Here is a 14,544-nt window from a genome sequence, read left to right as displayed (position 1 = left end):
CTGCGGGCGGCCGCCACGCACAGGGTCAGGGTCACCCTCGCGCCCCCACCGAGTCCCCGCGCCCCCGCGGCCCTGTCCCCCCCCATCCCTCACCACGTAGAGCTGCTTCCAGATGGTGGCCCACTCCCGCAGCGTGGTGGTGATCTCCTGCACCATGGGCATCTCGGCGGGGACCACGCACTCCTCCGCCCTGGGGAAGACGCAGAGCCCTGCAGCACCCCGCTGCTGGTGGGGCGGGCAGGCGGCCCCCTCGCCCCGTACCTACCCCCTGCGCTCCACCATCGCGCCCTTCAGGTGGATCAGCGAGGCCGGGAAGATGCCCTGGGGGGGCAGCAGCCATCAGCACCCACGCGCAGGGGCTGGGTGAGGATGCAGTGCCCCCCTGTACAGTCCTGGGGGGCCAAGACTGGGGACTCCCTCGGGACTGAGCACCCTGCAGGGGGTCCCCAGCCCGGCGATGCCCCCAGTGCCTGGTGCAGCCCCTGCCGGGCACCCAGCCGGGGCCATCCCCTGCACCCTGTCCCCCACGGCAGCCCCTCACCTACCCGGGCAGCCCTGTTCCTGAGCGAGTACCCGCGGTACCAGCCTGCAAGGGAAGGGGAGGTGGCAGCGTCAGCCAGCCTTGGGGCCTGATGGCCCTGGCAGGAGGTGCTGGTGCTGGGTGCACCTGGGTACCCCAGCCTGGCACAGCCAGGGGGCACCGGGGCCCCTTACCCTCAGAGGCCTGCAGGATGTGCACCGTCTCCCCGACCTGCAGCGGGAGGTGATGCTCGTTGGTGCTTGGGAAGTTCCACACGGCTGCAGAGAGAGGGACCAGGAGCCGTGGTCAGGGGACCTTACCTGCCCCCCCCTGCCCAATACAGCCCCCTGGGAACAGGGTGCCCCACACCCCGTCTCCCCCAAGGGGCAGAGCCACCCCAACAGGCACTGCTCAGCTCCCGGGGTGCTGGTGCAGGGTCCCAGCCCCACACGAGCAGCCTGAGATCCCAGAGGGGTGAGGGGCTGGGCGGGAGCAGAGCACCTTGGGGTGCCCCAGCCCGCAGGAGGGGACCCCACGGAGCCACCACACCGCTGCCACAGCACCGGGCAGGGCAGGACCCCTCAGCCCCCAGACCCAGCGCGTGCTGGTCCCAAGCCCTGCGTCCTCCCAGCAGGCTGCCAGCCGCCCGCAGCCCCGCACGGCCGGGCCCCGCTGCCCGAGGCACGCGCCCACCGCGAGCACAGGGGCTGGGAGTGCAGCACGCAGGGCGCTTCCTGCCGCAGCGCAGGCTGCACCGGGACTGCTGCGGTTAGTCCTGCCGCTATTTCTGGTGCTGCGGCCAGCGGCGGCTCTGGGTAGAAGCAGCCCTGCCCTGGCTGCAGGACCTGCTGCACGCTGCTGGGACCGTCCCCTGCAGGTACGCACGCCCCCAGCAGCTCCCTCCAGGACCCTGCCCACCACCCTCCACTACAAAACCTTGCCACCTAAACCCAATCCTGCAGCTCACGTCCTCGGGGGTGCAGTGCCCCCAGACCCGCACAGCTCAGCCAGGACCCCCTGGATGGACACACACACACAGGCTGCTGGCCCCAGGGCTCCCTGCAGCACCAGGAGCCCTGAGCTGCACCAGGAGCCCTGAGCTGCCTGGGGACCCCTCCTGCCATCCTGCCCTCTGCCAGCCCCAGCTCGGGTCCCAGCTCACTCCCGGCCCAGCTCCTTCCTGCCCCCAGCCCCCACCAGACCGGGCTTCCTCGCAGGCCGGTCCCTAGAGCCCCCTGCAGCCCCCCAGGCCCCATGTGGGGCTCAGTCCCCACTCGGGGTCGCTGCCCACAGTGCAGGGAGGGGACGTGGGAAACGGCCCCTCCAGAAACGGGAAGAGGCGCGGGGCGGCGCGGCGCAAGGAGAAGTGCCTGCTGGCTCAGGGGCTGCTGCAGGGTGCAGGGCTCAGGGGCGTTGCCGCAGCCCACGCTAGGGTGGGAGCAGAGCCCCCAGCAGGCCTGGGGCAAAGAGCGGGGCTGGCTCTGGGCTGCCTGCTGCAGGTGCCCTGGGTGCAGGGTCCTGAGCTCCAACAGCCAGGCTGAGCCCAGACCCCTATCCCAGCGGGGAGGGATGGTTCCTGTGCTGGGGACTGGAGAGGTGATGCCCCCGCACCCCTGCCCTGATGCTTGGCCCCTCGGCTCCCCATCCCCACCCAGCATCCGCGATGCTCAGCCTCCCGGCATGCTCAGCCCCCAGCCCACCCCGTCGCCGGCCCTGCAGCCCCCGCCTGTCCCACACTTGTTCCCGCATCCCGTGGCCTCGCAACACCAGCATCACGGCATCACGTGGACCTGACCCCTGCCTTGTGCCCTGTGCATCGCCGCTGCTCCACCCAGCACGGCACCGCTCGCCCGCAGCCCCCGGCGCCCCAGCGGCTCCACTCACCCACGCCATACTTCTCCTCCTTGGTGGGCAGCCACGGGGCCATGGCCGGCTCTGCAGCGCACCGCAGGGACCCGGGGCCCTGCGTGGGGCAGCTGCCGGTTCCTCCCGCCCCACTCCCCGGGTCACGTGCGCCTCATCGGTTTGTGCAAACCTCCGCTTCCTCAACGCCCAGCTGGGTGCTGCGGGACCCGGCCAACGGCCCTGCACCCCGACGGGGCACTGACACGGAGCCCGCTGCCCCCACACTGCCCGTAGGGGACTGGGGCTGCCCAGGGTGCAATGGGGCTGCCCAGGGTGCGATGGGGCTGCCCAGGGTGCGATGGGCTGCCTGCCCCAACCATGCTGCAGCACCCAGAGCCCCCCAGCTGAGCATTGCCCAGAGCAGAGACAGCGGGGCTGGAGCCTCTGGCACTGAGGGCACCCGCCGGGACGAGGCCTTGGCGCTCCCAGCTGGGGCTGGGCTGTCCCCGTCCCCCAGGGCACGAGGCCGGTGGCACGGGCACCACCGGGGGGGCTCCGCGGGGCCGTGCCCAGCCCCTGCCCTCCCGCAGCACCCGGCGGGGAGGGAAGCAGCGGCTCGGCACCGACCGCTTCCTTCCTCCTGCCCGCTGCACCCTGGCTGCCCCTGGGTTCGGGGAGCTGGGCTCCACCGCCCTGCCCCGCTCACGGAGCCCCGGCCGGGCCCCGTCCCCGCCGTGCTCCCGGCCCGGGGCAGGCGCCCCGGTGAGCCGAGTCTCCGCCAGCAGCGCCCAGCTCCTGCGCTGGGGTCGCCCCTGGGTGCGTCTGCCCCGTGCCCAGCCCCGGACACCGCGGGGCCCAGAGCCCGACGGGCAGCCCGGGGAGGGGGCACCGGGAGCCCACGGGGAGCCCACGGGGACGGGGAGGCGGCCCCGGGGCAGGGGCAGAGGCAGGGCCGAGCCCGCGGGCGGCTCCCCCCGGCCGCTGGGAGCCGCCGGCCCCGCCGCCCGCCCGCGGAGCCCGGTGCCGCCGCCAGCCCCGCTGCTCCGCCACACCGGGCACGGCCCCGCCGCTCACGGACAGCCCCGGAGCGGGCACAGGGCCTGAGCTCCGCGGGGTGCCCGGTACCGACGGGGTGCACGGCACTGAGCGGGTGCCCGGTACCGATGGGCTGCCCGGCGCTGCCCGGTACCGACGGGGTGCGTGACACTGACGGGGTGAGCGGCACTGCTGGGCTGCCCGGTACCGACGGGGTGCCCGGTACCGGCGGGGTGCCCGGCACTGAGCGGCCCGGGACCCGCCGACCCCGCCGCGAGCCCCGTGCCGGGCGGCCGCGCGGGGCTCCCGCGGCGTTCCCGGTGCGGCAGCTCCCCCTGCCGGCCCGGCACGGCCCTGCCCGGCACGGGGCCACCCGGGGCTGCTGCAGCGCCCGGCACGGCCCCGCGACACCGGGGAGCGGGACCCGACGGGACGGGGGGAGCGGGGCGGGACGGGCGGGGGGAGCCGCGGGGGGGGGGAAGCCCCGGGGCCGGGCCGGAGGGGCGGGGCTCCCGGTGCCGGAGGGGCGGGGCCTTCCCTGGATGGCCACGCCCCCGCCACGCCCCCCGCCACGCAGCACGGCCGCGCCTAGCAACGGGCCGCGCGGCCACTGGCGGCCGGGGGGCGGGGCGGGGAGGGCGCCGCGCGGCGCTGATTGGCGGCGGCGGCGGGGCCACGTGACGGGGGCGGTCACCTGACGCCCGCCCGAGGCAGGGCCCAAGGTGGCGGCGGCGCGGGCAGGTGAGCGGCGGCGGGGCCGGAACCGGGACCGGAACCGGAACCGGAACCGGAACTTGAGCCGGGCCGGTTCGGGGCGCTCGGCTCCGTGCGGTCAGTGCCCGGCCCGGCAGTCACGGCCCTGCTCCGGTGCTGCCCGCTGACCCCGTCCCGCTGACCCCGTCCCGTTCCCCCCCCGCTGCCCGGGGCCGCCCCGTGCCCCCGGCCCAGGCCCCTCCGCCCCCGCCGGCCCCTCCCGGCCCCGGTCCCCGCGCCCTGCCCCGAGCCCTCCAGCCCGGCGCCTCGCGTCCCGCCGGGGCCGGCACCGGGCCGGGTCCCCCCGCCCCCTCCCCGCCCGCCCCTCGCGGCGGCAGCCCCGGGGTGGCCCCGCCATGGCCGCCTGCGGGGCCCCGGGCTCCCCGCCGCGGCAGCGCGGCCCCGGCTCGGTGCCGGAGGCCGAGGAGGAGGAGGACGACCCGGCCCTGGGCTGCGACGGCGACCTGGAGGTGAACCCGTACGACGGGCTGCCCTTCTCCTCCCGCTACTACGAGCTGCTGCGGCAGCGCCGGGAGCTGCCCGTCTGGACCACCAAGTACAGCTTCATGGAGCACCTGGAGGGCGGCGGCGGCATCGTGCTCGTGTCCGGGCCCCCGGGCACCGGCAAGAGCACCCAGGTGAGCGGGAGGCTGGGCCGGGGCCGCTGCGGTGCTGGGCTCCCCGCGCAGCGCCGTCCCTCCCGCTCGGAGCAGCGGCCGTGCCACGTCCTGCACTGGGGCAGCCGCCTCCCCGCAGGTCCCACGCACACGGTGAATGTGCCGCAGCCCCGGGGCGGGCTGGCTCCCCACGCTGCCCTCGGCCACGGTACCGGGGAGCTCAGTGGCCTCAGTGTGCCCCTGGCAGGGCAGTGCTGGGATGCACGGGGGCAGGCACATGGGTGCTGGGCAAAGCCTCAGTACGAGCTGGGGAGGTGCTGCCGTGTGTGCTGGGAGCGGCTGCACTCAGGGGAGAGCATCGGGGCCCTTCCTGGGGCCAGGGGCGCTCAGGCTGGGTGATGGTGGGCACGAGGTGCTGGGATCTGGGCTCCTGGCCCAGCCCACAAACCTGCACAGCTCATCCCAGCCCAGAGCCTTGGGCACGGCACCTGGAGGCGTCGTCACGCAGACTTTGACCAGGGCGGGATCGCCTGGGAGCTGCAGGGGTAACCCTGGGCCTCCCGGGGCCAGACGCGGTTTGGACTGAAGCTCAGCAGCTCCCAGTCCCTGGGTTTATCAGGGTGTTGGCAGCAGGGCTCGGGGCTGTTGGCCAAACCACTTCCCTGGGGCGTGACTGCGCGGTGGCAGGCAGCCCAGGATTTAGCCCAAAGGGCGGCCTGCCAGGAGCCCAATTTAGGGAACGGGGACCCTGAGCACTGCTCGTGTGGGGCTGGGCTGCCCTCAGCCTGAGGCCACTGTGCCTCAAGCAGAGGAGATACGACTTGATCTGCGTGCAGCATCTGACCTGGCACCTTGGTGCAGTGACAGCCTGCAAACACGATGCTCCCACGCAAAGAGGGAAGGGCTGGTGCTCAGGCCAGGTCCTGTTGCTGCCCATGGGGCTGTGTCCCACGGGGCTGGCAGTGTGCGGTCCTGCCGAGCTGTGAGCGGGGTGCTGAGGGTGGCTCTGCCCCCTGGGCCACGGCAGCACCTGCCTGCAGATGGGATGGTGAATGGCAGGCCTCTGGCTGCAGGAGAGGGGTGGGGGGCAGGCACAGGTACAGCACTAGGCTGTGGACACGGGCTCCTCGGTCCCAAACCCTGGCCGTGGTGGGACTGGGGCTGAGACAGGTGATGGGGAGCAGTCGGAGGAGGAATGGCTCCCCGAGGGAGGGACTGAGCAGCCAAGGCTGGGTTTGGTAAGACGTTACCTCTGCTGAGGTTTTTTTGGCATGGTGAGATAGAGATGGGAGCTGGCCACGTCCTTAACACCAGCCCCATGGCCGTGGGGCTTCGTGATCCATCAGGAAGCTCTGGGCACGTGGTGATGAGGCCAAGGAGCTCGCTGTGGTGCTGCAGGCAGGTGATGGGAGCGAAGTGCTCGTGAGAGGTGTGGGTGCCCCTGCACCAACCTGGGTCCTTTGGGCATCAGTGCTGCCACGGGGAGGGCTCGGGGGGTGCTGCTCGGGGCGGGGATGGGGTGTCCCCATGCCCAGGGCCGTGCTGCCAGGCCCCGACCAGTGCCGCCCCTCGCAGGTCCCGCAGTGGTGCGCGGAGTACGCCCTCTCCCTGCAGTTCGCGCACGGCCTGGTGGCCTGCACCCAGCCCCACAGCCTGGCCGCCCTCAGCCTCTCGCTGCGCGTGGCCGACGAGATGGACCTGAACCTGGGCCACGAGGTCGGCTACTGCGTCCCCCACGAGGACTGCTGCACCACCGAGACCATCCTGAGGTGCGGGGCCGGGGCCCTGGGCTGCCCGGTGCTGGCAGCGCCGTCGCACCGCGCTCTAATCCCGCTCAGCTCCCGGCCGCCGCGTAATCTCTTAATCCCTGCTGGCCGCGTTAGGGGAGCAGGGCAGGGGGAGCACCTCCCCCCGGGTCAGGGCTGCTGCTGGGTGGGTGAGGTGCTCCCGGGGGGGGGTCCATGGGGGCAGCGCCCTGCAGCCGTGCCCTGACGGGGCCGGGGCACGCACACAGGTACTGCTCGGACGAGATGCTGCTGCGGGAGATGACGTCGGACCCGCTGCTGCGGCAGTACGGGGTGGTGGTGCTGGACGAGGCGCAGGAGCGCACGGTGCCCACGGACGTGCTGCTGGGGCTGCTGAAGGACGTCCTGCGCCAGCGCCCGGAGCTGAAGGTGGTGGTGGTCACCTCGCCGGCCGCGGAGGAGCAGCTGCGCGCCTTCTGCGGGGACCCCCCCGTGGTGCGGGTGCCGGGCCCGGGGCCGCCCCCGCAGGTGCTCCACAGGGACCCTCCGGCCCGCGGCCGCGTCGCCGCAGCCTGCCAGGCCGTGCTGGACATCCACCGGCGGCAGGAGCCCGGCCACGTCCTGCTCTTCCTGGCCAGCGAGCAGGTGGGGCTGGGGCACCCCAGGCCTTGGGTGTTCAGGGCAGCTCTGCACGGCTGCTGGGGGGGAAACGGGGAGGTGGTGGGGGCATGGGGGCGCCCCAGGAGAGGTGCGGGGTGTGCCCTGGGCTGGGACACCTTGGCTGTGGGTGTGGTGGGTCCTTGGGGCCTTCCCCCAGGGCGGCCAGGTGGGCGCGGGGCTGTGCTGGGGATGTGCTGCTGCTCTGGGCGCTGCTGGAGCGTCACTCATGCCCCTGTCCTTCGCAGGAGATCACGGAGTGCTGCGGGGCCATCCAGACCGAAGCCATGGCGCTGAACCCGGGGCTGGGCCCGCTGATGGTCCTGCCCCTGCACCCCGGCGTCGGGCGCGCAGCACAGAAGGTGTACGAGGCGCTGGAGGAGGGCGGCCGGGAGCGGCGGGTGGTGGTCACCCACTGGCTCGGGGACTCGTCCTTCTCGCTGGGGAGCGTGCGCTTTGTCATCGACACGGGGCTGGAGCTGCGCAGCGTGAGTGTGGCGGGGACGGGGAGCCCGGCTCTGCCCCGGGGCGAGACGGCAGCACGGCAAGGGGGAGGCCGGGCTTGGGGTCGGCTGCGTGCACGGCCCAGTCCCCACACCGGTGGGGCAGGGGGAGCCGCAGCGAGGGCAGGGGCTCATCTGCGGGTTCCTTCCCGTGACCCTGCAGGTCTACAACCCCCGGATCCGGGCAGAGTCCCAGGTGCTGCGGCCCATCAGCAAGAGCCAGGCGGAGTCGCGCATGCAGCGAGCTGCCGGCAGCCCCCAGGGTGCGTGCAGGGGGGTCCCTGTGCACCCCCAGCAGGAGGTGGCGTCTGCCCTGCCCCTGCTCACGGCCCCCATCCCGCAGGTACCTGCCTGCGCCTCTACTCGGAGGCCTTCTTTGAGCAGCGCCTGCCCCCCAGCCCCGCGCCCCACGTCAGCGAGACCAGCCTCAGCCGCCTCGTGCTGCTGCTGAAGCGCCTGGACATCGCCGACATGGGGCAGTGCGACTTCCTCGACCGGCCAGGTAGCGCCAGGGCAGGGTGTGCTGGGGGTGGCCGTGCGGGAGGGGCTGGGGGCTGGACGTGGCCGCAGCCGTGGCCCGGGCTCCCTCTGGAGAGGGCCTGGGGGTCTGCGGGGGCGCGGGGGGGTGGCAGGGCTGCCTGGCCACGCTGGCGCCGGCAGCCGGCTGATGTCCTGCCCCAGCCCCCGAGTCACTGATGCAGGCGCTGGAGGACCTGGACTACCTGGCGGCGCTGGATGACGACGGGAACCTGTCGGAGGTGGGGATCATCATGTCGGAGTTCCCCCTGGACCCCCAGCTGGCCAAGGCGCTCATCGCCTCCTGCGAGTTCGACTGCGTGGAGGAGATGGTCAGCCTGGCTGCCATGCTCACAGGTACCCCGCAGGGGCACGGGGCGGGGGGCAGGGGCACGGCGCAGCCCCCGGGAGCTGGCATCGGGAGCGTGGCGGTGGCAGCACGCGGTGACCTCCCCCCTGCGCCGTCCCCAGTCCCCCCCTGCTTTGTGCCCCCTTCCACGCGCCTGGAGGAGGCGGTGACCACGCGCCGGCGGGCCCTGCTCCACCCGGCCGGAGACCACTTCACCCTCATCAACGTCTTCAACGCCTTCCAGCAGCGTAAGTGCTGGGCCGGGAGGTGCTGAAGCACCTGCCCGCACCTCACGGCTCCCTTGCTCCTCGGGGCAGGCACGGGAGCTGCCTTCAGGACCGCCCCCGGGCGCCTCAGGCTGGCTGCAGGGCGCTCCCAGCCCGGGGCCGGTTCCCCGTGCAGCCCCGTCCCGCTCTCCCCGCAGACAGCGCGGACGAGGGCTGGTGCCGCAAGCACGGGGTGAGCGGGGAGGCGCTGCGCCTGGCGGGCATCGTGCGGGCCGAGCTGCTGGAGGTGATGCAGCGCATCGAGCTGCCCGTCTCGCCCCCCGCCTTCGGCACCGACGCCAACGTGCTCAACATCCAGCGCGCGCTCATCTCCGGCTACTTCCTCAAGGTGAGGGGGGCTGCGGGGGGCTCGCCTGGCTGGGGCTGGGGCAGTGCCAGGCAGCCCCCCCCCCCCTCCCTCGCTCCCCAGGTAGCTCGGGACATCGATGGCTCCGGCAACTACGTGATGCTGACGCACAAGCACGTGGCCCACCTGCCCCCCTCCTGCTGCTACCTGCTGCGGCAGCCCCCCCGGCGCCTGCCCCCCTGGGTCCTCTACCACGAGTTCACCATCTCGCAGGACAACTGCCTCCGCGTGGTCTCGGAGATCCAGCCCCAGATGTGAGGACCTCGGGGCTGGGGAGGGCTGGGTCCTGCCCGGGCTGCATCCACAGCTGGCTCAGGGGCTGTGGCAGCATCCTGGGGCCATGCCTGCGCCTCCTGTCCCCCATGGGGTGGCTGTTCCCATTTGGGGGGCACAAGGCTGCTCCCAGTGAGGTCCCTGGGGCTGTAGTGCCCCCACCAGCCCCTTGCACACACCCCAGGGCCGCCTGCCCCCCCTGACTCTCCATCCCTGCAGGCTGGTGGAGCTGGCACCCCAGTACTACCTGAGCAACCTGCCGCCCAGCGAGAGCCGGGACCTGCTCATGGAGCTGCGAGAGAAGGTGGTGGCTGCAGAGGAGGTCCCAGAGGTGCCTGAGCCCCTGGAGGAGGCGGCCGGCAGGGAGGACGATGAGAATCAGGACGTCTGCGTGCTGCAGTGAGCCGGAGCCGGAGCCCACCTGGTTTTGGCTGGGACAGCAGGGGACAGGGAGCCCCAAGGAGACGGCGCTGCCACGAGGGCTGCCCCCATCCTGGGGAGGTGCAGGCTCTCTGCTGCTAGGACAGCTCCACACTACAGTCGTGCCGCAGGACTGGCCCCTGCCTTTGTCCCCAAGGAAAACACACGGGTTTGGGGAGTGCTGGCCCCGTCCTGGACCTGGACAGGGGTGGGGAGCTTCCCCTGGGTCTGCTGGCCCTGCCCCTCTTCCTCCCCACAGGCGGGGGGCAGACCCTCAGGGGCTGCGGGGCCGCTTGTGGATTTCTCCTGTATAAAGTTTTGTGACCTTTGCTCTTGGCTTTGCGTGGTGTTTGCACTACACGGGGCTGGGGGCAGGGTGGGCTTCCCTGGGGTCCTGCCTCCCCCAGGGCCACGGCTCTCACTTCACCCCCTTCCACCAGCACTGACCCCTCACAGCCGAGCCTCCTGGCCCCAGCCCGGGGGGTTTCTGAGCGTGATGCATCCCCCTCCTGCCAACTTGCCTCCAGTTCTGGGTACTGCGCCGCTGCTCCTGGTCCCGTCAAGGGGCAGCCCTGGCCTTTGTGCCGGGTATTCCCCTCTGCGGGTGTGCTCTCTTCTGCAGAAGCAGAGGGGAAGCTGTGGCTGGCGGCGGGGGCGGGCGGCGGGCTGGAATCACAGCCCAGTTCCCTGCTCCCCGGAGGGGGCGATGCGCTGGGGGGAGCTGCTGCCCTCTCCCCCTGCCCTCAGGGTCCCCTCCCTGCCGCGGGGGCTCCCCCCCAGCATCGCTGCCTTCAGGAGCCTGCCCCGTGCTGCAGCAGCGAGCTCAGGCTGGGGGGCAGGGTGGGGGTCCTGGCCCCGAGGGGAGGGGGTGCTGCGCTCCCGAGCTGCCCCCAGCACTGGGGAGGTGCTGCTCGCCCCCCTGCTGCCACAGGCGGGGGTTCTGCTGTTACTGGGAAGGGGCACGGAGGCTCCGTCCTCCACCGCAGCGCCTCGAAGGCTGAGCAGAAAGGTGATGGCTGGGCCTCCCCCCCACCCACGGCCACGCTGGAGCCTGAACTTCCCCCTTGCTTTCTAGGAACCCCAGAAAGTACGTGAGCGGGAGCAGTGGGTGCAGCTCGTGCCCCCCGTGCTCCCCAGCCTGGCACCGCAGTGCCCCCAGCACGGGGGCTGCGGCCACCCCTGCCCGAGGCTGCTGCCCCCTGCTCCATCCCAGCCCCCCGCAGCACCCCCATCCCTGCCCCTGCCTTGGTGGCGGTGCCGGGGCAGCTCCTTCTGGGCAGGGGCTCGTCCCTGCTCCCGGCCGGGGCTGGCAGCGCCCCTCTGGGCTCTGTCCCTTTGTCACAGCGGGGCCACCAGGCGCTGGGTGCGGGGCTGGCGGCTGCTGGCACCTGGGTCGGGCAGCGGGGCAGGGGCTGGCTCCTGCCTGAGGGTGGGCTCCTGCCCCTTCCCTGCTGTGCCTGTGGCCGGGGCTGTGGCCGTGCCCCCTCCAGGCTGCGCGCCCCCAGGCCCGGTGCTGCTGGAGCTCGGAGCTCGGCCGCCCCTTCCCTGCTCTCCCGAGGGCGCAGGGTGAGGGTGCTCGGCGCAAACTCTCCAGCTGGTCCTGAGCTCAGGAGCACCCTGGGGGAGCTGAGAGCATCCAGGGCTCTGGCACCGTCCTGGGGGGCCCTGCACCACCCCCTCACCCCCCAGCTCCTCGGAGGGCCCCCCCCCGTGACGGGGTCCCCGCTGCTCTCAACCTGGTATCGCTGGGGAGCTCCTGCTGCCCACGGGCAGTACCCGTGCCCGATGAGGCTGGAGACCGAGCGTGGGTACCGCTTCGCAGCTCCACCCCGCTCCACCCCGCTCAGCTTTCTCCTCTTCTAAGAACTCTGATGCCTCTGTGGTTTGGCTTCACCTTGGGGCAGCCCCACAGGGTCCTGGCTCAGTATATACCCCGCAGCTCACCGGCCCCAGCCCGTGCAGAGCCAGCAGGAGCAGCACACACCATGGCCGGCGAGGTAGGCACAGCGGGGGTCCCTCGGGGACTGGGGAGTGCCAGGAGGCAGGGGGCTGCTCCTGCCGGGGGCTGCACGGGGAAGGGCCGGGTGCTGCGCCCACCGCCCACCCTGTGCGGGGCTTTCCCAGCCGCTGCCCCCACGGCTCCGCTCCCCTCCCTCCTGCCCAAACCTGCTGCCACCCTGGCTGAGGCTGCTGTGCCCTCGCCCGCGCTGCCGGCCGCACCCTGCCCCGGCTCCTCTCGTGGGAACGGCTGCCTGCCTGCCTGGCACGGGGCTGCCTTCCCCCAGCGCTGCCCTTCCCCTCCCAGATGCTGATGCTGGTGGGACTGGTGCTGTGCCTCACCCCCGCGGACGCCCTGACTGCCTTTCCCCCAAAGTGTGAGTCCTGCCCTGCCCGGGCACTGTGGGGGGACAGGGGCCTCGGAGGGGGGCACCCTGGTGTGGGGAGGGCTGCAGGACCCACGGCAGCTGGAGGGACCGGGGGCACCCGAATCCCTCTGGTACGGGGCTGTGTGAGCACGGGACTGGGGCAGCTCTACGGGCTGGGGGACGCAGGGGGGACAGGGGGTGACGGAGAAGGCTGGGAACTGTGGGGAAGGGTGGATCTGGGGGTTGGGATGAGGGCACGGGGGCCGGGCTGCCCACAGCACAGACCTGCCTCTGACCCCATCCTCTGCATCTAATCCCCAGTTGTGGTGGGGAGCCTGAACGAGGACTTGGTGGTGAAATGCAACACTTCAAAGCAGCAAGTGACCTGGACGCAGAACGGGGAGCTGGAGCCCATGGCCGAGCTCGTGGTTAAGGGACAGACTCTCACCATCCTCGGCTTGGACCTGCCAGCCACGGGCAACTACAGCTGCTGGGCCGGCGGCGTCCTGCTGGACACCACCCACGTGGTGGTCAGGGTCACCGGTACCTGGGGCCGGGGCAAGGGGGGCCGGCACAGCCCTGTGGGACAGCGGGGTGGGGGTGGATGTAGGGAGTGTGGGGGCAGGTGGGGGACCACGAAACGCCAGGCTGGCACGTGGTGATGAGGGAGGCTCGTGCCACAGCCTGCAAGGTGGGCGATGCTCTGCGCAGGGCTGCAGAACCCTTGGGAGCCCAGCCATGGGGCCAGCCTGCCCATGCTGCTTGGGGAAGGGGCACCGTTCCTCAGCCCCAGCCGACCCTAACCATTGTCCCCTGGCCCCACCAGGTGAGGAGGAGGCCAAGAACGTCTCCTGCCAGGCTGACTCCTACCGCGGCTCCTTCCGCTGCTCCTGGACGGGGCCCCGCTCGGCCGTTTTCCGTGCCCGGCTGATGCGCAGGTGGGTACTCGCGACCCTGGCCCCAGCCCCGCGGGCACCCAGCGCTCACGCCTGCCTTGCTTCGCAGTAACGGATCCTTCGGGGACTGGGTACCGGTGGCCGGTCGTGGTGGCCAGTTCAACGCCAGCTTCACGGACCCCTCCTTCTGCCCCTTCGCGGAGGAGCTGCACCAGCTGCAGCTCTACCTGGAGGGGATCTCGGACACCTCCTTCTTCAACTTCACCTCCCCCCGCTTCTTCATCCGTGACATTGGTGAGCACAACCCAGCAACAGCGGGGTGCGGGAGACACCTTCAGGGTGGGGTCTGGGTGCCGGAGCCTCTTGGGAGGGCTCCGGCCCCAGGCTGGGCAGCGGTGCCCCGTGCTCAGCCCCCGCTGTGCTCTGCGCTGCCCACAGTGCGGCCAGATCCACCCCAGAAGCTGACCGTGCAGCAGCAGAGCGAGCAGCTCCGCCTGACCTGGGCCCCCCCAGCCTCCTGGCCGCTCCCCAGGTCCTACTTTGCTCTTCTGTACCGGCTGCAGTACGAGCTCTCCAATGGCACCCAGGTAACTGCACGGCTGCCGTACCCCCTTCTGCCTCACGCTGCCCCATGGCCTCGCTGCCCTGCCCCACAGCCGTGCTCCCCCTGCCCCAGCTCGGCCTCCCCCTTGGCACAGGAGTGTCGTGAGGAGCAGTGACTTGCTCAGTGGCACACGGGGTGCAGGAAATTGTCACCCCCCCCACCCAGCAGCTGTCATCGCTGCTCCTCTGCCACCACGGCACAAGTCTAGGTTGGGAAGTCAGTGACCCCAGCTGCTGTGCCCCCAGCTCCGTGCCCTGCACCTTCCCCTGGAAAATGCCTCCCGCAGTGCCTGTGCCAGTGCCCCCTCCCCGTGGCCGTGACCTGACCACCCTTTGCAGGTTGAGAAGTTCGTGGAGGGCGCAGAGGAGACGATCGTGGAGGAGCACATGCGGCGGGTGCGCATCAGCTGCCAGGACCCCTACGCCAAACCCTCCTGGAGCTCCTGGAGCCCCTGGCAGGTGGTGGATGCAGCCCAGCAGCACAGGCTGCGTGCACACTGAGCCTCTCCCCCAGACCACGGCACCCTAGGGTGCCAAGGAATGCCCAGCCTGGGGCCTCAAGGGGCGCTGGGGCCAAGGCAAAGGGCACTGGGTGCAGTAGCCAGAGGTGCCCCCCCCCCCCCCCCCCAACGTTCACTTTCACTTTTGTTATTTTAAAATGGAATTTTATCCCTATAAAAGAGCTGGGCTTGGCTTTGCTACAAAAAAAAAAAAAAAAAAAAAAAAAAGAAAAAAGAAAATCGTTTTGTGTTGTGTGTGTGGTGGGGAGCAGAGACCTGAGCCCTACAACAGCCCTGAGCCCAGGAGGGCCAG

At 71.9% G+C, this 14,544-nt stretch overlaps 3 protein-coding genes across 3 annotated transcripts in view; 2 read left to right on the top strand and 1 right to left on the bottom strand.

The window, feature by feature from the left end:
• The window catches only part of LOC311209304 (dedicator of cytokinesis protein 2-like), a gene marked incomplete at its 5' end in the record, with an annotated part of 66,184 nt that extends 63,737 nt beyond the window's left edge, over positions 1-2,447 (bottom strand). Inside the window, 5 exons of the mRNA XM_084286568.1 lie at positions 94-190; positions 266-321; positions 546-586; positions 715-798; positions 2,405-2,447. Of these exons, the coding sequence (XP_084142694.1) occupies positions 94-190; positions 266-321; positions 546-586; positions 715-798; positions 2,405-2,447 (321 nt within the window). The remainder of the gene's footprint in view (positions 1-93; positions 191-265; positions 322-545; positions 587-714; positions 799-2,404) is intronic.
• Positions 2,448-4,110: 1,663 nt separating this feature from the next.
• Positions 4,111-10,202, top strand: DQX1 (DEAQ-box RNA dependent ATPase 1). The gene is made up of 11 exons (XM_084286164.1): positions 4,111-4,791; positions 6,346-6,539; positions 6,785-7,160; positions 7,421-7,660; positions 7,839-7,938; positions 8,019-8,177; positions 8,357-8,548; positions 8,663-8,788; positions 8,965-9,155; positions 9,237-9,427; positions 9,666-10,202. Exons 1-11 carry the CDS (start codon positions 4,510-4,512, stop codon positions 9,847-9,849), a joined length of 2,235 nt encoding a protein of 744 aa, XP_084142290.1. The 5' UTR covers positions 4,111-4,509; the 3' UTR covers positions 9,850-10,202.
• Positions 10,203-11,851: 1,649 nt separating this feature from the next.
• LOC311209303 (interleukin-12 subunit beta-like) lies at positions 11,852-14,232 on the top strand (the record flags this gene model as incomplete). The annotated part of the gene is made up of 7 exons (XM_084286567.1): positions 11,852-11,863; positions 12,172-12,241; positions 12,554-12,775; positions 13,059-13,170; positions 13,238-13,422; positions 13,567-13,715; positions 14,071-14,232. 7 exons carry the CDS (start codon positions 11,852-11,854, stop codon positions 14,230-14,232), a joined length of 912 nt encoding a protein of 303 aa, XP_084142693.1.
• Positions 14,233-14,544: the final 312 nt, after the last annotated feature.

This window comes from Netta rufina (genome assembly GCF_964035555.1).
Source record: "Netta rufina genome assembly, chromosome: 4".
Lineage (NCBI taxonomy): Eukaryota > Metazoa > Chordata > Aves > Anseriformes > Anatidae > Netta > Netta rufina.
This window is presented reverse-complemented; position numbering and strand designations above follow the sequence as displayed.

Bases quoted from the DNA above. Each gene is read 5' to 3' on its own strand.
- DQX1 (XM_084286164.1), top strand. From the start codon at position 4,510: ATGGCCGCCTGCGGGGCCCCGGGCTCCCCGCCGCGGCAGCGCGGCCCC. The intron at 8,178-8,356 runs GTAGCGCCAGGG...GTCCTGCCCCAG, and splicing joins CGACTTCCTCGACCGGCCAG to CCCCCGAGTCACTGATGCAG. The intron at 9,428-9,665 runs GTGAGGACCTCG...CCATCCCTGCAG, and splicing joins TCGGAGATCCAGCCCCAGAT to GCTGGTGGAGCTGGCACCCC.